Consider the following 23,744-nt stretch of genomic DNA (forward strand, 5'->3'; position numbering starts at 1 on the left):
GAAGTCAGTCGTTATGGAAACATCAATCGAAACACGAATAAAATAGGTCAATATCACTCGATTTATTGAATTCTGTCCGGCAGGGTTAGTAGGGTAGCATGCACGCACAAAACACGATCTTACTCATTATAATACTAACCATAAGTTGTGATGAGGTAACAAAATGAATAAATCTTTCCCCAAACTGTCCCACTTTTTTACCAGGACCTCAAAATCCGGATCGGCTTGCCCGAGTATATCTGTGATAAAGATGGCGGAGTTAGAGACGTGAGCAACGAATTAACGACCATCAGGTAACCCAACACAAGGAAAAACAAAAATGTGTGTCAGACTTTTAGGCAAAGACGCTCTGAACGTGTCGTACAATTTCGACGTGAACTTTCGCACGATCGGAAAGAAATGTTACAACGATCAGAGATGCACGCTGATGAAGTGGAAGGCCGTGAGAGAGTTGGATCATTATCTTAAGAATTACCCAGTGGAGAAATTGCGCAGTGGGCTGATCCAAATTAACAACACTATGGTAAATTAGGTGTGAGGTAATTACAAATGGGTGAATTAAATTGTAGTTCGACCCTGGAGTTAAATACATCATTAACGTCCAGCTGATTAGTCAAGGGAAAGTCGTGGAGGAGAAACAACTCAGTCTTGACTACGTCGACGACGCCGTAAGGGCGAAAGTCAAAAAACCGATGGCCTCGTTGCTGCTTCTAGCACCAGATACTTCGTACGCTTTCGCTAGATACGTCGTCAATGCGGAAGTCAACGTTTGCTCTAACATTTCGGCGTACTACGTATATATTTTTTTTCGTAGAAATTATACTCGTTCGACTAGTTTCTCATTGTTACTATTTTAGTTCACCTGGGAAGTCACCAACTCACAAAATGTCACTCAATTTCCAACCAGAAGCGCCGAATTGGCCATTCCTGCCAACACATTCCAGGCTTCTCAGACCTATACTATCAAATGTACTGTAGTTGGAGTCACCAACAACACCCCCATCGCTGAAGTAACTCTCCCCACTCCACTTAAGCCTACTTAACCTAGCTATTTTTAAAGAGTCAACAAACCGTCACGGTTTTAAGTAAGGGGTTGCTCTTGCGTCTACCCATCAAGCGCTTGACCACTCGCCGCGGTAACGACGTGCAAATCAAAGCCTACGTGAAAGATCTAGACAACATAGATGGCGAAATCCGGGTGCGTATATCCCACTTCTGACTTAATTTTATCAAAAGCCAGGTTTCTATTAATATAGTTAGATTTTTGGATTTCTCGGTTTTTCGATTTTTTACTTTTGGGCTTTTCAGTTCGCCAGTTTTTCGATGTTTCGATATTTATTCTGGAGTTTCGATTTCTCGATTTGGCGATTTTTCGGTTTTTCGATTTTTAAGTTTAAGATTTTCGAATTTTTATTTCTTGATTTTTTGATTTCTCGAGTTTTCAGTTTCAACGTTGCTAAATTTATTTTCACTTTTCCGATTTCTTAAATAATCTATTTTTGATTTTCCCACTTCTAGAGTTTGCTTTTTTGGTTTTCTATTTCTCAATTTTCCAATTTTTTAATTTCTCAATTTTTGATATTTCTTTCAGTTTTGGGTTTTTTCAATATTTCGTTTCTTCGAATTTTCGACTTCTGAATTTTTCGATTTTTTATTTTTTCGTTTTTAAACTTTACATTTCCATTTGTCGGTTTTTCGATTTTTCTGTTTCGATTTTTACATTATTCGATTTTTCAATTTTCCAATTTTTTTAATTTTCGAGTTTCGATTTCTCGTTTTGTTGATTTTTCGGTTTTTCGATTTTTAAATTTTAGATTTTTCAATTTTTGATTTCTTGATTTTTTGATGTTTAGATTCCTTCAGTTTTCAATTTTACCATATATTAATTTTTCAACGTTTTAAATTTTAGATTTTTCGATTTTTCAGTTCTTCAATATTTTTTAATTTTTCAAATTTTGACGGTTCAGAATTTTCAGATTTCCAATTTCTCAATCTATTTTTTGATTTTCCCATTTCGCGACTTCCCCAAGTTTCGATGTTTCAGTTCTTCAGTTCAATTTTTCGATTTTTCAGGTTTTTGATTTTTCAATTCTTCGATTTTTTAAATTTGCGATTTTTCGACTTTGCTTTCGACTTTTTGATTTCTCAATTTTTGAATTCTTTGACTTCCTAGTTTTTGAATATTTTGTTCAATTTTGTGATTTTTCAGTTTTTCGACTCTTTTTTAGTATGTCGACTTTTCGATTTTTCTGATTCTGGATTTTTCAATTTTTCTGATTTCTAGACTTTTTACTTTTTTTTTCAATTTTTCTTTTTTTAAACATTAGATTTTTCAATTTTTCGACTGTTTTATATTTCGATTTCCCAATTTTTCAACTTTTCGATATTTTAATTTTTCATTTTTACAATTGTAGATTTTTCGATTTGTCGGTTTTTCGATTATTCTGTTTCGATTTTTGTATTATTCGATTTTTTAATTTTCGAGTGTCGATTTCTCGTTTTGTTGATTTTTCAGTTTTCCGGTTTTTAAATTTTAGATTTTTTTGATGTTTAGATTTCTTCATTTTTCAAATTTACGATATTTTAATTTTTCAATGTTTTAAATTTTAGATTTTTCGATTTTTCAGTTCTTTAATATTTTTTAATTTTTCAAATTTTGACGTTTCAGGATTTTCAGATTTCCGATTTGACAATCAATCTATTTTTTGATTTTTCCATTTCGCGACTTCCCCAAGTTTCGATGTTTCAGTTCTTCAGTTCTACAATTTTTAGATTTTTGAAGTTTTTGATTTTTCAATTTTGCGATTTTTTAAATTTTCGATTTTTCGACTTTGCTTTTTGACTTTTTGATTTTCCAATTTTTCAATTCTTTGACTTCCTAGTTTTTGAATATTTTGTTCAATTTTGTGATTTTTCAGTTTTTCGACCCTTTTTTAGTATTTCGACTTTTCAATTTTTCTGATTCTGGATTTTTCGATTTTTCTGATTCTGGATATTTCGATTTCTAGACTTGTTTCTTTTTTTTTCAATTTTTCTTTTTTTAAACATAGATTTTTCAATTTTTCGACTGTTTTATATTTCGATTTCTCAATTTTTCAACTTTTCGATATTTTAATTTTTCATTTTTACAATTCTAGATTTTTCGATTTTTCGAGGTCCCAATTCTTCTATATTTAAATTTTTTAATTTTTCGAATTTTTAAATTTTCGATTTTTCAATTTTTAAATTTTTTTAATTATCGACTTTTGATTTCTTGTTGATTTTTCAGTTTTTCGATTTTTCAATTTTAATTTTTTTGATTTTTTGATGTTTAGATTTCTTCATTTTTCAATTTTACGATATTTTAATTTTTCAATGTTTTAAATTTTAGATTTTTCGATTTTTCAGTTCTTCAATATTTTTTAATTTTTCAAATTTTGACGTTTCAGAATTTTCAGATTTCCGATTTCACAATCAATCTATTTTTTGATTTTCCCATTTCGCGACTTCCCCAAGTTTCGATCTTTCGGTTCTTCAGTTCTTCAATTTTTCGATTTTTCAGGTTTTTGATTTTTCAATTTTTCGATTTTCTGAATCTGCGATTTTTCGACTTCGCTTTTTGACTTTTTGATTTCTCAATTTTTCAATTCTTTGACTTCCTAGTTTTTGAATATTTGGTTAAATTTTGTGATTTTTCAGTTTTTCGACTCTTTTTTAGTATTTCGACTTTTCGATTTTTCTGATTCTCAATTTTTCGATTTTTCTGATTCTGGATATTTCGATTTCTAGACTTCTTACTTTATTTTTCAATTTTTCTTTTTTTAAACATTAGCTTTTTCAATTTTTTGACTGTTTTATATTTCGATTTCTCAATTTTTCAACTTTTCATTTTACAATTCTAGATTTTTCGATTTCTCGAGTTCCCAATTCTTCTATATTTTACTTTTTTAATTTTTCAATTTTTCGATTTTTCAATTTTTTGAGATCGTGATTATCGAGATTGGGATTGTTCTGATCTTTTGATAGTTCAATCTCTAGATTTATCAATTTTTCCATTTTTAACCTTTCGATTTTTCGATTTCTCGATCTTATGAATTTTTCGATGTTTCGCTGTTTGTATTATTCGATTTTTCAATTTTCCAATTTTTTTAATTTTCGATTTCTCGTTTTGTTGATTTTTTAGTTTTTCGATTTCTAATTTTTAGATTTTCCACTTTTTATTTTTTTGATTTTTTGATGTTTATAGATTTCTTCATTTTACAAATCTACGATATTTTAATTTTTCAATGTTTTAAATTTTAGATTTTTCGATTTTTCAGTTCTTCAATATTTTTTAATTTTTCAAATTTTGACGTTTCAGAATTTTCAGATTTCCGATTTCACAATCAATCTATTTTTTGATTTTCCCATTTCGCGACTTCCCCAAGTTTCGATCTTTCGGTTCTTCAGTTCTTCAATTTTTCGATTTTTCAGGTTTTTGATTTTTCAATTTTTTAAATTTGCGATTTTTCGACTTTGTTTTTGGACTTTTTGATTTCCCAATTATTCAATTCTTTGACTTCCTAGTTTTTGAATATTTTGTTCAATTTTGTGATTTTTCAGTTTTTCGACCCTTTTTTAGTATTTCGACTTTTCCCATTTTTCTAATTCCGGATTTTTCGATTTTTCTTATTCTGGATATTTCGATTTCTAGACTTTTTACTTTTTTTTCAATTTTTCTTTATTTAAACATTAGATTTTTCAATTTTTCGACTGTTTTATATTTCGATTTCTCAATTTTTCAACTTTTCGATATTTTAATTTTTTATTTTTACAATTCTTGATTTTTCGATTTCTCGAGGTCCCAATTCTTCTATATTTTAATTTTTTAATTTTTCGAATTTTTAAATTTTCGATTTTTCAATTTTCCAATTTTTTTAATTTTCGAGATTCGATTTCTCGTTTTGTTGATTTTTCAGTTTTTTGATTTTTAAATTTTAGATTTTTCAATTTTTATTTTTTTGATTTTTTGATGTGTAGATTTCTGCATTTTTCAATTTTACGATATTTTAATTTTTCGATGTTTTAAATTTTAGATTTTTCGATTTTTCAGTTCTTCAATATTTTTTTATTTTTCAAATTTTGACGTTTCAGAATTTTCATATTTCCGATTTCACAATCAATCTATTTTTTGATTTTTCCATTTCGCGACATCCCTAAGTTTCGATTTTTCAGTTCTCCAGTTCTTCAATTTTTTGATTTTTCAGGTTTTTGATTTTTCAATTTTTAGATTTTTTAAGTTTGCAATTTTTCGACTCTGCTTTTTTGACTTTTCTGTTTCTCAATTTTTTAATTTCCTAATTTTTTGATATTTCGTTCAATTTTGCGATTTTTCACTTTTTCGACTCTTTTTTAGTATTTTGGACTTTTCGATTTTTCTGATTCTGGATATTTCGATTTCTAAACTTTTTACTTTTTTTCCAATTTTTCTTTTTTTAAACATTAGATTTTTCAAGTTTTCGACTGTTTTATGTTTCGGTTTCTCAATTTTTCAACTTTTCGATATTTTAAGTTCTCATTTTTACAATTCTAGATTTTTCGATTTCTCGAGGTTTTTTTTTCAATTCTTCTATATTCTAATTTTTTAATTCTTCGATTTTTCAATTTTTCGAGATCGTGATTATCGAGATTGGGATTGTTCCGATCTTTTGATAGTTCAATCTCTAGAGTTATCAATTTTTTCATTTTAACTTTTCGATTTTTCGATTTTAGCCTATTTCGGTTTCTCAATTTTTCGATTTTTCCACTTCTCGACTTTTAGACCCCTCGATTTCTCGATCTTACGAATTTTTCGATGTTTCGATTTTTCCATTTGTCGGTTTTTCGATTTTTGTATTATTTGATTTTTCGATTTTCCAATTTTCTTAATTTTCGAGTTTGGATTTCTCGTTTTCTTGATTTTTCAGTTTTTCGATTTTTAAATTTTAGATTTTCGAATTTTTTGTTTATGATTTTTTGATATTTAGATTTCTTCATTTTTCAATTTTACGATATTTTCATTTTTCAATGTTTTAAATTGTATATTTTTCGATTTTTCAGTTCTTCAATATTTTTTAATTTTTCAAATTTTGACGTTTCAGAATTTTCAGATTTCCGATTTCACAATCAATCTATTTTTTGATTTTCTCATTTCGCGACTTCCCCAAGTTTCCATATTTCAGTTCTTCAGTTCTTCAATTTTTCGATTTTTCAGGTTTTTGATTTTTCAATTTTTCGATTTTTCGACTTTGCTTTTTGATTTTTTGATTTCTCAATTTTTCAATTCTTTGACTTCCTAGTTTTTGAATATTTTGTTCAATTTTGTGATTTTTCAGTTTTTCGACTCTTTTAGTATTTCGACTTCTGGATTTTTCTGATTCTGGATTTTTCGATTTTTCTGAGTCTGTATATTTCGATTTCTAGACTTTTTACTTTTTTTTCTCAATTTTTCTTTTTTTAAACATTAGATTTTTCAATTTTTCGACTGTTTTATAATTCGATTTCTCAATTTTTCAACTTTTCGATATTTTAATTTTTCATTTTTACAATTCTAGATTTTTCGATTTCTCGAGTTCCCAATTCTTCTATATTTTAATTTTTTAATTTTTCAATTTTTCGATTTTTCAATTTTTATTTTCTTGATTTTTTGATGTTTAGATTTCTTCATTTTTCAATTTTACGATATTCTAATTTTTCAATGTTTTAAATTTTAGATTTTTCGATTTTTCAGTTCTTCAATTTTTCGATTTTTCAGGTTTTCGATTTTTCAATTTTTCGATTTTTTAAATTTGCGATTTTTCGACTTTGGTTTTTGGACTTTTTGATTTCTCAATTTTTCAATCCTTGGACTTCCTACTTTTTGAATATTTTGTTCAATTTTGTGATTTTTCAGTTTTTCGACCCTTTTTTAGTATTTCGACTTTTCGATTTTTCTGGTTCTGGATTTTTCGATTTTTCTGATTTTGGATATTTCGATTTCTAGACTTTTTACTTTTTTTTTCAATTTTTCTTTTTTAAACATTAGATTTTTCAATTTTTCGACTGTTTTATATTTCGATTTCTCAATTTTTAAACTTTTCGATATTTTAATTTTTCATTTTTACAATTCTAGATTTTCGATTTTTCGAGGTCCCAATTCTTCTATACTTTAATTTTTTAATTTTTCGAATTTTTAAATTTTCGATTTTTCAAGTTTTTGAGATCGTGATTGTTCCGATCTTTTGATAGTTCAATCTCTAGATTTATCAATTTTTCCATTTTTAACTTTTGGATTTTTCTACTTTAGCCTATTTCGTTTCTCAATTTTTCGATTTTTCCACTTCTCAACTTTTCGACCCTTCGATTTCTCGATCTTATGAATTTTTCGATGTTTCGATTTTTCCATTTATCCATTTTTCGATTTTTCTGTTTCGATTTTTCAATTTTCCAATTTTCTTAATTTTCGAGTTTCGATTTCTCCTTTTGTTGATTTTTCAGTTTTTCTATTTTCAAATTTTAGATTTTTCAATTTTAATTTTTTTGATTTTTTGATGTTTAGATTTCTTCATTTTTCAATTTTACGATATTTTAATTTTTCAATGTTTTAAATTTTAGATTTTTCGATTTTCCAGTTCTTCAATATTTTTTAATTTTTCAAATTTTGACGTTTCCGAATTTTCAAATTTCCGATTTCACAATCAATCTATTTTTTGATTTTCCCATTTCGCGACTTCCCCAAGTTTCGATTTTTCGGCTCTTCAGTTCAATTTTTCGATATTTCAACTTTTTGATTTTTCAAATTTTCAATTTTTTAAATTTGCGATTTTTCGACTTTGTTCTTGGACTTTTTGATTTCCCAATTTTTCAATTCTTTGACTTCCTAATTTTTGAATATTTTGTTCAATTTTGTGATTTTTCAGTATTTCGACTTTTAGTTTTTTTTTATTCTGGATTTTTCGATTTTTCTGATTCTGGATATTTCGATTTCTAGACTTTTTACTTTTTTTTTTCAATTTTTCTTTTTTAAACATTAGATTTTTCAATTTTTTGACTGTTTTATATTTCGATTTCTCAATTTTTCAACTTTTCGATATTTTAATTTTTCACTTTTACAATTCTAAATTTTTCGATTTCTCGAGGTACCAATTCTTCTATATTTTAATTTTTTAATTTTTCGAATTTTTAAATTTTCGATTTTTCAATTTTTACTTTGATTTTTTGATGTTTAGATTTCTTCATTTTTCAATTTTACGATATTTTAATTTTTCAATGTTCTAAATTTTAGATTTTCCGATTTTTCAGTTCTTCAATATTTTTTTATTTTTCAAATTTTGAGGTTTCAGAATTTCCAGATTTCTGATTTCACAATCAATCTATTTTTTGATTTTCCCATTTCGCGACTTCCCCAAGTTTCGATGTTTCAGTTCTTCAGTTCAATTTTTCGATTTTTCAGGTTTTTGATTTTTCAATTTTTCGTTTTTTCAAATTTGCGATTTTTCGACTTTGCTTTTTGACTTTTTGATTTCTCAATTTTTCAATTCTTTGACTTCCTAGTTTTTGAAAATTTTGTTCAATTTTGTGATTTTTCAGTTTTTCGACTATTTTTTCAATTTTCTTTTTTTAAACATTCGATTTTTCAATGTTACATATTAAATATATAGTCACTACTTAAATCAAAATCACGTGACATGATTCAGGCGACTTGGTCGTGCATTGAAACCACCACTGACGAAGAATGTCAATACGACAGCGACACGAGCGAATTGGACGTCTACTCCGGGTTCGACCAGCCCGGAACTTACAAAATTTCGTTGGAAATTTCGAAAAGTGAATTCACCGAAAGCGACTCCTGTATAGTTGTGGTTATGGATAATGCGGCTATAGTGGAAATTGAAGATATTGAATTCCCGACGAATCCAACCACTGGGATAACAATAGAAGCCACGATTTACGAGCTCCGGACGTTTTGTACCTTACAATGGACTGCACCGGAAGAGGAGGGTTACGAAAGTGTCGATTTATCAACAGTGGTAAGTTTTGACATTTTTATTTTTTGAAAAATAAACTATAGTGTGTAGCCGGGGAACGTCAACGAGGTGATCAACGTCACAATGAAGGAAGATTTGTTCTTGTACGAACTGGAGGAGTTTAGTAATGACACGATTGACAAGAAGCACGACTTAGTGTTACCCCCACCTAGTGGTAAGTGACACATTGTCTTAGACTAACTTAGATTGATCACACTTAACAGGTAACTGGGAGGGGCTTAAAGGAGACCGTAAGTACTTGTTTCGCTTAACAGTCACGTGTCCCATTATGGATGACCCTTCCGACAACTTTAACACGAGTGTCAGTGTGACCTCCACCACTGACATTGTAGTCGAAACCAACTCACCCCCTGTCACTCAGTCGCTAGATGTCGCCCCCCTGCAAGGCGTCGCTTTCATCACCACTTTCACTTTCAAAACCCAGAGGGCGCTGGATAAGGACGGGGACGGACCTACGTTGTACAAATTCGGGTTTACTTTGAATCAAAGGGACATTGTTTTGTGGACTTTGGGCGAAGTGACCAACTGTGAAGCGACTTTGCCCTATTCTGGTAACAAATCAATGCGTGGGGGTTTTTATTACTTCGAAGTTTGTAGATAATGGGGTGCCGACGTTCCTGGAAAGTTGTGACAGTTTCGGGACTTGTGGGCGGCTTCTGGGACCCACTATTCAGACGAAGTTGCCCGATAACATTGATAAGGAGTATTGATTTGAGTGTGTGTTTGTTGTGGCTTAAGTGTGATTTACAGGGTGATTTTGCAACGGTTTATCGCGAAAATTGATGCTAAGGATTACGACAGAGGTTTCACTGAAGCTTTCATTATTTTATCGAGCTATAAATCAGACGAAGATGATAAAATAAAGGAAGTTGTGGCACGAAAAGTCAACGAAGAAGTCGAGAAGTATGTAAATAGTGACGTCAACGACGTGGTTCTAAGTAATGTCAACGAATTGATGCGCAATATCAACGAGTTTAATTCAGATTTACAACTTCCCGAGGACGTTATTAATGTATTTTCGCTTTGTTTGAACTGGATTCTGTCTCTATAGATTGTTGTATTTGTAGAATGTGGTGCGACTGCGCAACAAATTCTCAGACGAACCAATTAAATACACGCAACGACAACTGTTGTCGTTTCGGGGGAAAAGGGCCAGTTCTTTGACAGTCCACGACGTCCAGAACTACCTCGAAATTTCAGAATTGATAATCACTACGTCAAACGACTTAAGTAAGGTAAATCTCGAGAAGGAGTATCTGAGGAAGCAGTTGCGCAACCACATGGAGAAACTTTGTACCAACATGAAGAAAACGCAAGTTTCTTTGGGTAATCATTTGCCTTTTTACTTTCCGAACGCTAAAATTTAAATAAATGCTAAATAAAATAACTTTATGAGCAAGCAGTAAACGGATTTGAGTTCTAGAGCTCGAATTCTACAAGAAAATGTGTTTAGTTTCGTTTCGAAAATGTCAAAATTTTCCGAAATTTGAAGAAGGGGGGACCATTACAAAATTTCAATTTTAAAAAAGTCGTCTGAAAATTATGAAAAAATTCAGGGACGTTGATCTCGACACGCTGATTCCAAAAATAAAGCTTGTTGATGGTCACGGAGCAACATTTTCGAAAAAATCGGGACGAAATGCGAATTTTTGAAAATTTCAAAAATTTCGATAATTCAACGGTCGATTCTGGAAAAACGGTTGCAGTTATCAAAAAACCGAGACCGGATTTGAGTTCTAGAGCTCGAAATCTACAGGAAAATGTGTCTAGTTAAGTTCCGAAAATGCCAACATTTTTGCGAAATTTGAAGAAGGGGGGACCACTAAAAAATTTCGATTTTAAAAAAGTCGTCTAAAAATTATGAAAAAATTCAGGGACGTAGATCTCGACACGCTGATTCCAAAAATATAGCTTGTTGATGGTCAAGAAGCAACATTTTCGAAAAAATCGGGACGAAATGCGAATTTTTGAAAATTTCAAAAATTTCGATAATTCAACGGTCGATTCTAGAAAAACGGTTGCAATTATCAAAAAACCGAGACCGGATTTGAGTTCTAGAGCTCGAAATCAACAGGAAAATGTGTCTAGTTAAGTTTCGAAAATGTCAAAATTTTTGCGAAATTTGAAGAAGGGGGGACCATTAAAAAATTTCAATTTTAAAAAAGTCGTCTAAAAATTATGAAAAAATTCAGAGACGTAGATCTCGACACGCTGATTCCAAAAATATAGCTTGTTGATGGTCAAGAAGCAACATTTTCGAAAAAATCGGGACGAAATGCGAATTTTTGAAAAATTCAAAAATTTCGATATTTCAACGGTCGATTCTAGAAAAACGGTTGCAGTTATCAAAAAACCGAGACGGGATATGAGTTCTAGAGCTCGAAATCTACAGGAAAATGTGTCTAGTTAAGTTTCGAAAATGTCAAAATTTTTGCGAAATTTGAAGAAGGGGGGACCATTAAAAAATTTCAATTTTAAAAAAGTCGTCTGAAAATTATGAAAAAATTCAGGGACGTAGATTTCGACACGCTGATTCCAAAAATATAGCTTGTTGATGGTCACGGAGCAACATTTTCGAAAAAATCGGGACGAAATGCGAATTTCTGAAAATTTCAAAAATTTCGATATTTCAACGGTCGATTCTAGAAAAACGGTTGCAATTATCAAAAAACCGAGACCGGATTTGAGTTCTAGAGCTCGAAATCTACAGGAAAATGTGTCTAGTTAAGTTTCGAAAATGTCAAAATTTTTGCGAAATTTGAAGAAGGGGGGACCATTAAAAAATTTCAATTTTAAAAAAGTCGTCTAAAAATTATGAAAAAATTCAGGGGCCTAGATCTCGCCACGCTGATTCCAAAAATATAGCTTGTTGATGGTCAAGAAGCAACATTTTCGAAAAAATCGGGACGAAATGCGAATTTTTGAGAATTTCAAAAATTTCGATATTTCAACGGTCGATTCTAGAAAAACGGTTGCAGTTATCAAAAAACCGAAACCTGATTTGATTTCTAGAGCTCGAAATCTACAGGAAAATGTGTCTAGTTAAGTTTCGAAAATGTCAAAATTTTTGCGAAATTTGAAGAAGGGGGGACCATTAAAAATTTCAATTTTAAAAAAGTCGTCTGATAATTATGAAAAAATTCAGGGACGTAGATCTCGCCACGCTGATACCAAAAATATAGCTTGTTGATGGTCACGGAGCAACATTTTCGAAAAAATCATGACGAAATGCGAATTTTTGAAAATTTCAAAAATTTCGATATTTCAACGGTCGATTCTAGAAAAACGGTTGCAATTATCAAAAAACCGAGACCGGATTTGAGTTCTAGAGCTCGAAATCTACAGGAAAATGTGTCTAGTTAAGTTTCAAAAATGTCAAAATTTTTGCGAAATTTGAAGAAGGGGGGACCATTAAAAAATTTCAATTTTAAAAAAGTCGTCTAAAAATTATGAAAAAAAATTCAATGACGTAGATCTCGACACGCTGATTCCAAAAATATGGCTTGTTGATGGTCACGGAGCAACATTTTCGAAAAAATCGGGACGAAATGGGAATTTTTGAAAATTTCAAAAATTTCGATATTTCAACGGTCGATTCTAGAAAAACGGTTGCAGTTATCAAAAAACCGAGACTGGATTTGAGTTCTAGAGCTCGAAATCTACAGGAAAATGTGTCTAGTTAAGTTTCGAAAATGTCAAAATTTTTGCGAAATTTGAAGAAGGGGGGACCATTAAAAAATTTAAATTTTAAAAAAGTCGTCTTAAAATTATAAAAAAATTCAGGGACGTAGATCTCGCCACGCTGATTCCAAAAATATAGCTTGTTGATGGTCAAGAAGCAACATTTTCGAAAAAATCGGGACGAAATGGGAATTTTTGAAAATTTCAAAAATTTCGATATTCAACGGTCGATTCTGGAAAAACGGTTGCAGTTATCAAAAAACCGAGACCGGATTTGAGTTCTAGAGCTCGAAATCTACAGGAAAATGTGTCTGGTGAAGTTTCGAAAATGTCAAAATTTTTGCGAAATTTGAAGAAGGGGCGACCATTAAAAAATTTCAATTTTCAAAAAGTCGTCTAAAAATTATGAAAAAATTCAGGGACGTAGATCTCGACACGCTGATTCCAAAAATATAGCTTGTTGATCGTCACGAAGCAACATTTTCGAAAAAATCGGGACGAAATGCGAATTTTTGATAATTTCAAAAATTTCGATATTTCAACGGTCGATTCTAGAAAAACGGTTGCAATTATCAAAAAACCGAGACCGGATTTGAGTTCTAGAGCTCGAAATCTACAGGAAAATGTGTCTAGTTAAGTTTCGAAATTGTCAAAATTTTTGCGAAATTTGAAGAAGGGGGGACCATTAAAAAATTTCAATTTTAAAAAAGTCGTCTGAAGATTATGAAAAAATTCAGGGACGTAGATCTCGACACGCTGATTCTAAAAATATAGCTTGTTGATGGTCACGAAGCAACATTTTCGAAAAAATCGGGACGAAACGCGAATTTTTGAAAATTTAAAAAATTTCGATATTTCAACGGTCGATTCTAGAAAAACGGTTGCAATTATCAAAAAACCGAGACCGGATTTGAGTTCTAGAGCTCGAAATCTACAGGAAAATGTGTCTAGTAAAGTTTCGAAAATGTCAAAATTTTTGCGAAATTTGAAGAAGGGGGGGACCATTAAAAAATTTCAATTTTAAAAAAGTCGTCTGAAAATAATGAAAAAATTCAGGGACGTAGATCTCGACACGCTGATTCCAAAAATATAGCTTGTTGATGGTCAAGAAGCAACATTTTCGAAAAAATCGGGACGAAATGCGAATTTTTTAAAATTCCAAAAATTTCGATATTTCAACGGTCGATTCTGGAAAAACGGTTGCAGTTATCAAAAAACCGAGACCGGATTTGAGTTCTAGAGCTCGAAATCTACAGGAAAATGTGTCTAGTTAAGTTTCGAAAATGTCAAAATTTTTGCGAAATTTGAAGAAGGGGGGACCATTAAAAAATTTCAATTTTAAAAAATTCGTCTAAAAATTATGAAAAAATTCAGGGACGTAGATCTCGACACGCTGATTCCAAAAATATAGCTTGTTGATGGTCAAGAAGCAACATTTTCGAAAAAATCGAGACGAAATGCGAATTTTTGAAAATTTCAAAAATTTCGATATTTCAACGGTCGATTCTAGAAAAACGGTTGCAGTTATCAAAAAACCGAGACCGGATTTGAGTTCCAGAGCTCGAAATCTACAGGAAAATGTGTCTAGTTAAGTTTCGAAAATGTCAAAATTTTTGCGAAATTTGAAGAAGGGGGGACCATTAAAAAATTTAAATTTTAAAAAAGTCGTCTGAAAATTATGAAAAAATTCAGGGACGTAGATCTCGACACGCTGATTCCAAAAATATAGCTTGTTGATGGTCACGGAGCAACATTTTCGAAAAAATCGGGACGAAATGCGAATTTTTGAAAATTTCAAAAATTTCGATATTTCAACGGTCGATTCCGGAAAAACGGTTGCAGTTATCAAAAAACCGAGAGCGGATTTGAGTTCTAGAGGTCGAAATCTACAGGAAAATGTGTCTAGTTAAGTTTCGAAAATGTCAAAATTTTTGCGAAATTTGAAGAAGGGGGGACCATTAAAAAATTTCAATTTTAAAAAAGTCGTCTGAAAATTATGAAAAAATTCAGGGACGTAGATCTCGACACGCTGATTCCAAAAATATAGCTTGTTGATGGTCAAGAAGCAATATTTTCGAAAAAATCGGGACGAAATGCGAATTTTTGAGAATTTCAAAAATTTCGATATTTCAACGGTCGATTCTAGAAAAACGGTTGCAGTTATCAAAAAACCGAGACCGGATTTGAGTTCTAGAGCTCGAAATCTACAGGAAAATGTGTCTAGTTAAGTTTCGAAAATGTCAAAATTTTTGCGAAATTTGAAGAAGGGGGGACCATTAAAAAATTTCAATTTTAAAAAAGTCGTCTGAAAATTATGAAAAAATTCAGGGACGTAGATCTCGACACGCTGATTCTAAAAATGTAGCTTGTTGATGGTCAAGAAGCAATATTTTCGAAAAAATCGGGACGAAATGCGAATTTTTTAAATTTTCAAAAATTTCGATATTTCAACGGTCGATTCTGGAAAAACGGTTGCAGTTATCAAAAAACCGAGACCGGATTTGAGTTCTAGGGCTCGAAATCTACAGGAAAATGTGTCTAGTTAAGTTTCCAAAATGTCAAAATTTTTGCGAAATTTGAAGGGGGGACCATTAAAAAATTTCAATTTTAAAAAAGTCGTCTAAAAATTATGAAAAAATTCAATGACGTAGATTTCGACACGCAGATTTAAAAAATATAGCATGTTGATGGTCACGAAGCAACATTTTCGAAAAAATCGGGACGAAATGCGAATTTTTGAAAAATTCAAAAAATTTCGATATTTCAACGGTCGATTCTACAAAAACGGTTGCAGTTATCAAAAAACCGAGACTGGATTTGAGTTCTAGAGCTCGAAATCTACAGGAAAATGTGTCTAGTTAAGTTTCGAAAATGTCAAAATTATTGCGAAATTTGAAGAAGGGGGGACCATTAAAAAATTTAAATTTTAAAAAAGTCGTCTAAAAATTATGAAAAAATTCAGGGACGTAGATCTCGACACGCTGATTCCAAAAATATAGCTTGTTGATGGTCACGGAGAAACATTTTCGAAAAAATCGGGACGAAATGCGAATTTTTGAAAATTTCAAAAATTTCGATATTTCAACGGTCGATTCTAGAAAAACGGTTGCAGTTATCAAAAAACCGAGACCGGATTTGAGTTCTATAGCTCGAAATCTACAGGAAAATGTGTCTAGTTAAGTTTCGAAAATGTCAAAATTTTTGCGAAATTTGAAGAAGGGGGGGACCATTAAAAAATTTCAATTTTAAAAAAGTCGTCTAAAAATTATGAAAAAATTCAGGGACGTAGATCTCGACACGCTGATTCTAAAAATGTAGCTTGTTGATGGTCAAGAAGCAACATTTTCGAAAAAATCGGGACAAAATGCGAATTTTTGAAAATTTCAAAAATTTCGATATTTCAACGGTCGATTCTGGAAAAACGGTTGCAGTTATCAAAAAACCGAGACCGGATTTGAGTTCTAGAGCTCGAAAACTACGAGAAAATGTGTCTAGTTAAGTTTCGAAAATGTCAAAATTTTTGCGAAATTTGAAGAAGGGGGGACCATTAAAAAATTTCAATTTTAAAAAAGCCGTCTGAAAATTATGAAAAAATTCAGGGACGTAGATCTCGCCACGCTGATTCCAAAAATATAGCTTGTTGATGGTCAAGAAGCAACATTTTCGAAAAAATCGGGACGAAATGCGAATTTCTGAAAATTTCAAAAATTTCGATATTTCAACGGTCGATTTTGGAAAAACGGTTGCAGTTATCAAAAAACCGAGACCGGATTTGAGTTCTAGAACTCGAAATCCACAGGAAAATGTGTCTAGTTAAGTTTCGAAAATCTCAAAATTTTTGCGAAATTTGAAGAAGGGGGGACCATTAAAAAATTTCAATTTTAAAAAAGTCGTCTGAAAATTATGAAAAAATTCAGGGACGTAGATCTCGACACGCTGATTCCAAAAATATAGCTTGTTGATGGTCACGAAGCAACATTTTCGAAAACATCGGGACGAAATGCGAATTTTTGAAAATTTCAAAAATTTCGATATTTCAGCGGTCGATTCTAGAAAAACGGTTGCAGTTATCAAAAAACCGAGACCGGATTTGAGTTCTAGAGCTCGAAATCTACAGGAAAATGTGTCTAGTTAAGTTTCGAAATTGTCAAAATTTTTGCGAAATTTGAAGATGGGGGGACCATTAAAAAATTTCAATTTTAAAAAAGTCGTCTGAAAATTATGAAAAAATTCAGGGACGTAGATCTCGACACGCAGATTTCAAAAATATAGCATGTTGATGGTCACGAAGCAACATTTTCGAAAAAATCGTGACGAAATGCGAATTTTTGAAAATTTCAAAAATTTCGATATTTCAACGGTCGATTCTCGAAAAACGGTTGCAGTTATCAAAAAAATTACTTAAGTTGTGTGAAAAAAGACACTGCTGTAGATGTGTCTAGACATACAAATGTGAAAAAAAAAAATCAAAATTGTGTAACATTTACAAATATGCAACTTTTTTCTAGAACTCAAGACGGTGATATTTTCCGTCGAAAAACTCAAGAAAAACTCCCTGAACAATTTCATTTCGGTTCCTTTCGAGGCAAACTCGTGGCAGGTCTTCGGGAGAGTCAAACTGGGGAGTGTTGTGAAGGACAGCAAGGACAAGTGTGTCGGGAAGGCCGTATTCCGGGACTATCTCGACAAAAGCGGGATCACGTACTTCGTGGACGTTCTGAACGCCGAAGAGGTCAACGAGGCCGCGGAAATAGTGATTTTTCTGCCGAAAAACAAGTCCATGGACGGCACTCCCAAAGTACTTCTAAATAAACCAGATTTTTCCAACAACTAAAATTAATTTTCAGTGTCTTGTCTATTACAACAACGGCTGGCGCTCCGAATGCAAAAAAATGCAAAACATAGCCAACTACGTCAAGTGCACTTGCAAGCACTTGGGCTACTACTAGTAAGTACGAAAATCGCGTGAATCACACTCATTTGAAACCGTAGCTTGGAGTACACTCAGACTACGAATTCTCCGGCGGTGACATCAACCACACTTCACACCCACCCAACGACGCCTCTGCCCGAAAAAATCCTAATCAACGCCAGCGAATCTTCATCGCAACTCACATCCGATAAAACGTCAAAAGGAAATTGTAAGTACCTTTCACATTTAATCATTTATTGAATTTTGCTTTACAAGATGACACAGTATCATACGTCGTAATCGCCGTTTCCGTTATCGGAATAATAATCCTGGCTGTCACCGTCCGAAAAATATTCCATGATGATGACGAGAACGAGGAGTCCGAAACGTTCGACTTCCCCAAGTACGCGCAGCTGCACAACGAGGAGTTTTTAAATGATGCACACATATAAGCACCGTGTTTTCAAAAAGTAAGTAAAAATAATAATACTATAGACTAGTTTAAGGTGAAGTGGTTTCAGTGTGTCACCTGCTGTTCCTCTGCTGTGGTTTCAAGATCTGGAAAAAAAAAATTAAAAGCACACTTGTTTGCGTTTGATTAAATAAATAAAGAGTTGATAAGAGTTTAATCTGTCTGAGTCATATAAAAACTGTGGCTTTTGCTAATCCTGATAATTACTACCGAAAGAAGGCGATTATAGATAGTGCGATGGGTTTCGTCAGCGTTACCTGGAAGGAGCACATCAGGTCCGTACTGACCGACATGAGGGCCCCCGCGTTGTCGAAACTGCCGCAGTAATTAGGGGCTGAGAAGACCGTGATTAGTTTTCTTTGGGCGAAAAATTCGTACCCGTCTTCCACCACCTGCAACCACACAAAACCAAAAAAACTAAATTTAGTGACTTTGTTGTTGTCTTACTTGGTGGCCTCTGCAAATCAAGTCGAAGTCGTGCTTATCCAAAAACTTTGACACCACGTCTGGTCCGAAAGAAAACGACACCCCTCGGTCGTTATCGTGCCAACCTAGCTGGGGTGTCGGATCCGCCCATAGTAAGTCACACAGCAACCCAGAGGCGGGGACGTCACAAGGTCGCTCTATATTTCGAATCTGCCCTATATGTAACAAATCGGGACTTATGCCCCCATGGCAACAAAAAATCTTGTCATCGATCACCGCCGCCACTGGTAACGTGTTAAAAACGTCGGTGAAAGTTTTGAAAAGTTTGACATTGTAGCGACGTTTGCCTGTAAGTAACGACTTTAAGACGACTTATTGACTTAAGTACGATAGTTACATTCGTCGAAAAATCCGTAAATTTTGCACACAGAGGCCACTTCGTGGTTGCCACGTAACAAAAAAAAGTTCTCAGGGTATTTAATCTTGTAAGCGAGAAGGAGACAGATGCACTCGAGCGACTGTTTTCCTCTATCTACGTAGTCCCCCAGAAAGAGATAGTTAGCTTCTGGTGGAAACCCCCCGAAGCCGAAGAGCTTCAAAAGGTCGCTGTACTGACCGTGAATGTCACCTAGAAATCGTAATAAGACACAGCGAAAAAACCGACTTTGTGTATACCGCAGATTTTTAGTGGAGCTTCCAACTCCAGAAGCATTGGTTGTTCTAGAAAAATTTGCATAGCTTTTTGACACAAAGCATTAATGTCATCTTCTTTCAAGTTGACTTTTTTAGTTTTATTGCCATCACGAGCTACAAATAATTCAAAATTTTGTTTTTTTGAAAAATCGTCAAATCGGCTTACCGTTGAGCAAACTTTCGATGATTTTGTCCACGTTAAACGGAGCCATTTGTCACAACACGTATCAGCTGCATCACTACACAAACATTTTTTTTAAATATGAAGCGATAAGTGGTTGATAAATAAAACGTGATTATGATTAGATCCTTGTATTTATAATCAAGCAGATATAAACATAATACTCTGGTAATTCCTACAAATGCAATAAATTGAGGCGAACATCGTTATCTTGCAAAAGCAATTTGTATTTATTTTTAGGGATTCGTTTCAGCGTGACGTGGTGCAAAAACTTGCGAAACCACTCCCGGTCGGAGACGGCCACCTAAAAAACACTCGCTTGAGCTCGGGTCGCACTTTTTTTGGTCGTACCTCTATGAAGACCGCCGCCAGGAGGTGTCCAATCGGAATCAGCAGCAACTTGTACCTGAAATCGACCTGCTCGTGGGCGCGGTGCGGCAGAAACATGATCTCGAAAAACTCGGCCACTGCTTTCGACGGAGCTATGAGCAGCCAGACTTGAAAGCACGATAGGGCGACAGCGCACGCCAGAAACCACCCGTTGTGGATGAGGGTTTGCCGGTAGGGTCGCCCTTTGGAGTAAACGAAGGCTAGAATGACGTACTGGAAGGAGGAAACGGCAAAAAGGACAGTGTTTTCCCAGCAGACGATGACCTCTTCTTTGCTTTTAGGGGGCACGGGTTTGAACCAGTCCTGTTGGTACAAGTACACGAGAGTCCCGATTTGGACGAAGACGCAAAGAAAAATTTGGAGAAAAATTGGAACGAGAGTGGCAGCGGCGACTAAAGACCCTGGGGGTCGTTTCGCCCCTAGTCTTTTTGAAGGACCTTGGCGCCCAATGGTCACTGCGAGACTCGTCGTGATTACTAAATCGATGAAGAGGAACTGGACGTCGCCTAGGATCGAGTGTTGCTGCAATTTTTGTTATTGTTTCAAAAAAAAAAACACACTAAAATTTATTAAATAATCATACCCTGTATAGAATTAAAACTGTTGTGAATTGTATCAAACTGTACAGCGCCATGTACTTGAAGACGGCGAAACTGGTCACTAGCGCGCAGCGGCCTTCTAAAATCAAATGAACTAAACAAGATATATCCTGGATCGCTGATGTGAACGGAGCGGCAACGCTCGCCTCAGCTTGCGACAACGACACTCCAACGTGTGCCGCTTTCAAAGCCTGTGGACGATTTTATTATTTTTGGATTACGTGGTGTTCGATTTTTACCCCGCAGTCGTTCGCGCCGTCCCCCACCATCGACACAACGTAATCCAGACTCTGTAAATAGGTTATCAACTGTGTTTTTTGGTCGGGTTGGAATCTGGCGAAGACCGTCGTTCGCATTAGTAAGTTTGGCAACAGGTCTGGGTAGAAGGTCTTAATTTTGGTCCAGGTTCTCCCGTCGATGGCTAGGTGGCACTTCTGCAAGGTTTAAATGTACGTTTACGAGGAAATTTCTAGAGGGAGTCGTACCGTGACGTCGATGTCTATAGACACGCTGCTAGTCGGAGTACTGGCTGTACTTTCTAACACTAATTCTGGAAGCACGTTTTGGTCGTCGTTTCTTGTGTTTCTAGTGTTTAAAATAAAAATCTGATCGGTTTCTTTCACCATTTCGCAATCGCGTGCTACAGAAATTGCGGTTAGAATGTTGTCGCCTGGAAAAATATTGTTAATGGACGCAATGGAAAGTGTGATCGGCGTCTACACAAAATTTTATTAACAAAAGATACCGAGTTATCGATAAATTAGGTTTTTGAAGTTTCTAAGCCACGATTGACTGATAAAGTGACAGCTTAATCCTTGTCGGGATTCCCGAACACAAAATTTATGGTAAAAAAATCAGAACTTCCCTCGCCTCTGAAGTATAACAAATCCTGATTTTTTTTCTTCAGTTTTTCGATTTGTAATTTTTGAATTTTTGAATTTTCAATTTCTCGACTATTTAATATTTAATTTATTTCTAGTTAATAATTTTCAGATTTTTCAAATTTCAATTTTTTTGATTTTTGCTTTCTTCAATTTTTCCATTTTTCTTGTTTCTTAGATTTTACGATATGCATTTATTCGAGTTTCAATTTTTTTATTTTTGTATTATCTATTTTTCAATGTTTCGTTTTCACAAATTTTACGACTTTGCAATTTTTCGATTTTTTTATTTTATGAATTTTTTCAAGTATTCGATTTTTCGTATTTCGATTTTATAATTTTTGTTTTTTCCATTTTTGTTACTTCAGTTTTTCTATTTGCATTTTTTTCATTTTTCTTGTTTCTTCAATTCTTCGATTTTTTTTTCTATTTTTCATTGTTTCGTTTTCACAAATTTGTTTCCAATTCATTTCAAATGCGTTTAATAATAATTATACTTTTAATTTTTTTTAGTTTTTCAATTTTACGATTTTAGAATTTTTCCATTTTTTTTTCAATTATTTGATTTTAAAGCGCCTTGATTTATTCGATTTTTCAATTTTTCGATCTTTCAATATTGCAATTTTAACGATGCTATAATTTTTCGATTTTGCAATTTTAGTTAGTTAGTTTCTCGAGTTTCCAATTTTTAATTTTTCAATTTATCGTTTGGGTGTATTTTCTTTATTTTTTTCAATTATTCGATTTTTCATATTTTGATTTTATAATTTTTGTTTTTGAATTTTTCAATTTTTCGCTTTTAGTTTCTTGAGTTTTCAATTTTTAATTTTTCAATTTTTCGTTTGGGTTTTATATTTTATGAATTTTTTCAAAAATTCGATTTTTCATATTTCGATTCTATAATTTTTTGTTTTTTCAATTTCAATTTTTTCAATTTTTCGTATTCAATTTTTCGATTTTTTCATATTTTTTTGTTTATTCGATTTTAGGATATGCATCTCTTCGAGTTTTCATTGTTAAATTTTTCAATTTTCCAATTTACCAACTTTTGTATGTTGAATTTTTTTCCTTTAAATTTTCAATTATTCTATTTTTCAATGATTCGTTTTCACATTTTTTTTTCAATTTTAATTTTTTCAATGATTCGATATTTCATATTTCAATTTTACAACTTTTTTTTTTTCAATTTTATTTTTTCAATTGGTCGATTTTTTGTTTTTTTTGTTTCTTCGATTTTACGGCCTGAATCTCTTCGATTTTTCATTTTAAAATTTTTCAATTATCCGATTTACCAACTTTTGTATGTTTAAACTTTTTTTCCTTTATATTTTCAATTATTCTATTTTTCAATTTTTGATTTGCAATTTTTCTAGTTTTCATTTTAAATGTAATCTAGTAATAATTATGATTTTAAAATTTTTTCACTTTTTCAATTTTATAACTTTAGAATTTTCCCATTTTTCCAATTATTGGAGTTTCTCGATTTTTAGTTTTTCAACGTTTCAATTTTTCGTTTCTTCAGTTTTGCAATTTCTGATTTTCTACTTTTTTTCAGCATTTCGATTTTTCTATTTTTTCCGATTTTTTAGTTTTTTTGATTCTTAATTTTTCGCCATTTGTACTTTTAGAATCAAAAAAATGTCAAAAATTGCAAAGCTGTTAAACTGAAAAATCAAAAATGAAAAAGCGAAAAAGTATAAAATGAAAACTTTGAAAAATCTAAAAACTGGAAATCCCAAAATTTAAAAAGCGGGAAAAAGTTTGAGAAATTTCGATTTTTCAATTTTTCCATTTTTCGACTTTTCGATTACATATTCGAAATCTGTTTTCCAATTTTAATTTTTCGGTTTTTCGAATATGTGTTTGATTTATCGAGTTTTCAGCAATCGCATTTTCAATTTGTTTCTTTTTCAGGTTTTCGATTTTTCAACCTTTTTATTTTTCGAATTTTTGATTTTTAGATTTTACAATGGCATTCTTTACTTTTTAGATTTTTCGGTTTTTTTAATTTTCGATTTCTTGAATTTTCAACTTTTCCATTCTCGAGTTTTTCAACTTTTCGATTTTTTTTATTTCTGGAGTTCTCGATTTATCGAATCATTCTCATTTACCAAAATCAGAATTAACTTAGCAGATTCTAGCCCCGCCCACCCACCCTCTATTTTCTTAGAGGGTATATCATTTGCCAAAATCGATTTTATACCAAGTACTAACCCGAATTTTTGATTTTTCAAAATTTCAAATTTTCAATATTCTAGTTTTAAAATTATTTCACTTTCAATTTCTCAACTTTTAATTTTTTCCGTTTTTCGAATTTTCGATTTTAGAATTTTTGATTTTTCGGTTTTTCGATTTCTGATTTTTAGATTTTCGGTTTTCGATTTTTAGATTTTCGAATTTTCGGTTTTCTGATTTCTCTATATTCGAATTTTCAAATGTGTCCCTCCCGATTTGCCGATTTTTCAATTCTTCTGTTTTTCGATTTT

The 23,744-nt window shown here is 32.3% G+C and overlaps 3 protein-coding genes across 4 annotated transcripts in view; 1 reads left to right on the forward strand and 2 right to left on the reverse strand.

Annotated features, from left to right (window-relative positions):
• The first annotated feature begins 3 nt into the window (after positions 1 to 3).
• Positions 4 to 18,245, forward strand: LOC135140986 (uncharacterized). Its single transcript, XM_064071753.1, has 17 exons — positions 4 to 155; positions 205 to 293; positions 331 to 523; positions 570 to 794; positions 858 to 1,010; positions 1,061 to 1,198; positions 8,673 to 9,005; positions 9,054 to 9,177; positions 9,227 to 9,574; positions 9,621 to 9,726; positions 9,774 to 10,035; positions 10,091 to 10,349; positions 17,213 to 17,502; positions 17,552 to 17,652; positions 17,697 to 17,845; positions 17,893 to 18,086; positions 18,138 to 18,245. The coding sequence occupies exons 1-16, from the start codon at positions 99 to 101 to the stop codon at positions 18,066 to 18,068; spliced, it is 3,003 nt and encodes a 1,000-aa protein (XP_063927823.1). The 5' UTR covers positions 4 to 98; the 3' UTR covers positions 18,069 to 18,086; positions 18,138 to 18,245.
• LOC135140992 (serine/threonine-protein phosphatase PP1-gamma catalytic subunit B-like) lies at positions 17,855 to 19,485 on the reverse strand. The gene is made up of 6 exons (XM_064071757.1): positions 19,374 to 19,485; positions 19,190 to 19,321; positions 18,912 to 19,142; positions 18,536 to 18,861; positions 18,346 to 18,480; positions 17,855 to 18,174 (listed from the first exon to the last, which is right to left on the reverse strand). Exons 1-6 carry the CDS (start codon positions 19,417 to 19,419, stop codon positions 18,142 to 18,144), a joined length of 903 nt encoding a protein of 300 aa, XP_063927827.1. The 5' UTR covers positions 19,420 to 19,485; the 3' UTR covers positions 17,855 to 18,141.
• An 18-nt stretch (positions 19,486 to 19,503) lies between these two features.
• Positions 19,504 to 23,744, reverse strand: part of LOC135140985 (polyamine-transporting ATPase 13A3-like) — a 29,271-nt gene continuing 25,030 nt past the window's right edge. For both annotated transcript variants that reach the window (XM_064071752.1, XM_064071751.1), the window contains 5 exons: positions 20,863 to 21,047; positions 20,617 to 20,811; positions 20,362 to 20,568; positions 19,740 to 20,300; positions 19,504 to 19,692 (listed from right to left, as the gene is read on the reverse strand). In XM_064071752.1, the coding sequence (XP_063927822.1) occupies positions 19,564 to 19,692; positions 19,740 to 20,300; positions 20,362 to 20,568; positions 20,617 to 20,811; positions 20,863 to 21,047 (1,277 nt within the window). In that variant the 3' untranslated portion in view covers positions 19,504 to 19,563. The remainder of the gene's footprint in view (positions 19,693 to 19,739; positions 20,301 to 20,361; positions 20,569 to 20,616; positions 20,812 to 20,862; positions 21,048 to 23,744) is intronic.

This window comes from Zophobas morio, unplaced genomic scaffold (genome assembly GCF_036711695.1).
Source record: "Zophobas morio isolate AGI-343-1 ecotype UQ-CSIRO unplaced genomic scaffold, CSIRO_AGI_Zmor_V1 ptg000041l, whole genome shotgun sequence".
Taxonomy (NCBI): Eukaryota; Metazoa; Arthropoda; class Insecta; order Coleoptera; family Tenebrionidae; genus Zophobas; species Zophobas morio.

Bases quoted from the DNA above. Each gene is read 5' to 3' on its own strand.
- LOC135140986 (XM_064071753.1), top strand. From the start codon at position 99: ATGCACGCACAAAACACGATCTTACTCATTATAATACTAACCATAAGT. The intron at 9,178-9,226 runs GTAAGTGACACA...CACACTTAACAG, and splicing joins AGTGTTACCCCCACCTAGTG to GTAACTGGGAGGGGCTTAAA. The intron at 17,503-17,551 runs GTACTTCTAAAT...ATTAATTTTCAG, and splicing joins CCATGGACGGCACTCCCAAA to TGTCTTGTCTATTACAACAA.
- LOC135140992 (XM_064071757.1), bottom strand. From the start codon at position 19,419: ATGGCTCCGTTTAACGTGGACAAAATCATCGAAAGTTTGCTCAACG. The intron at 19,143-19,189 runs GTATACACAAAG...TACGATTTCTAG, and splicing joins AGCTCCACTAAAAATCTGCG to GTGACATTCACGGTCAGTAC. The intron at 18,175-18,345 runs GTAACGCTGACG...TTTTTTTTCCAG, and splicing joins ACCTGATGTGCTCCTTCCAG to ATCTTGAAACCACAGCAGAG.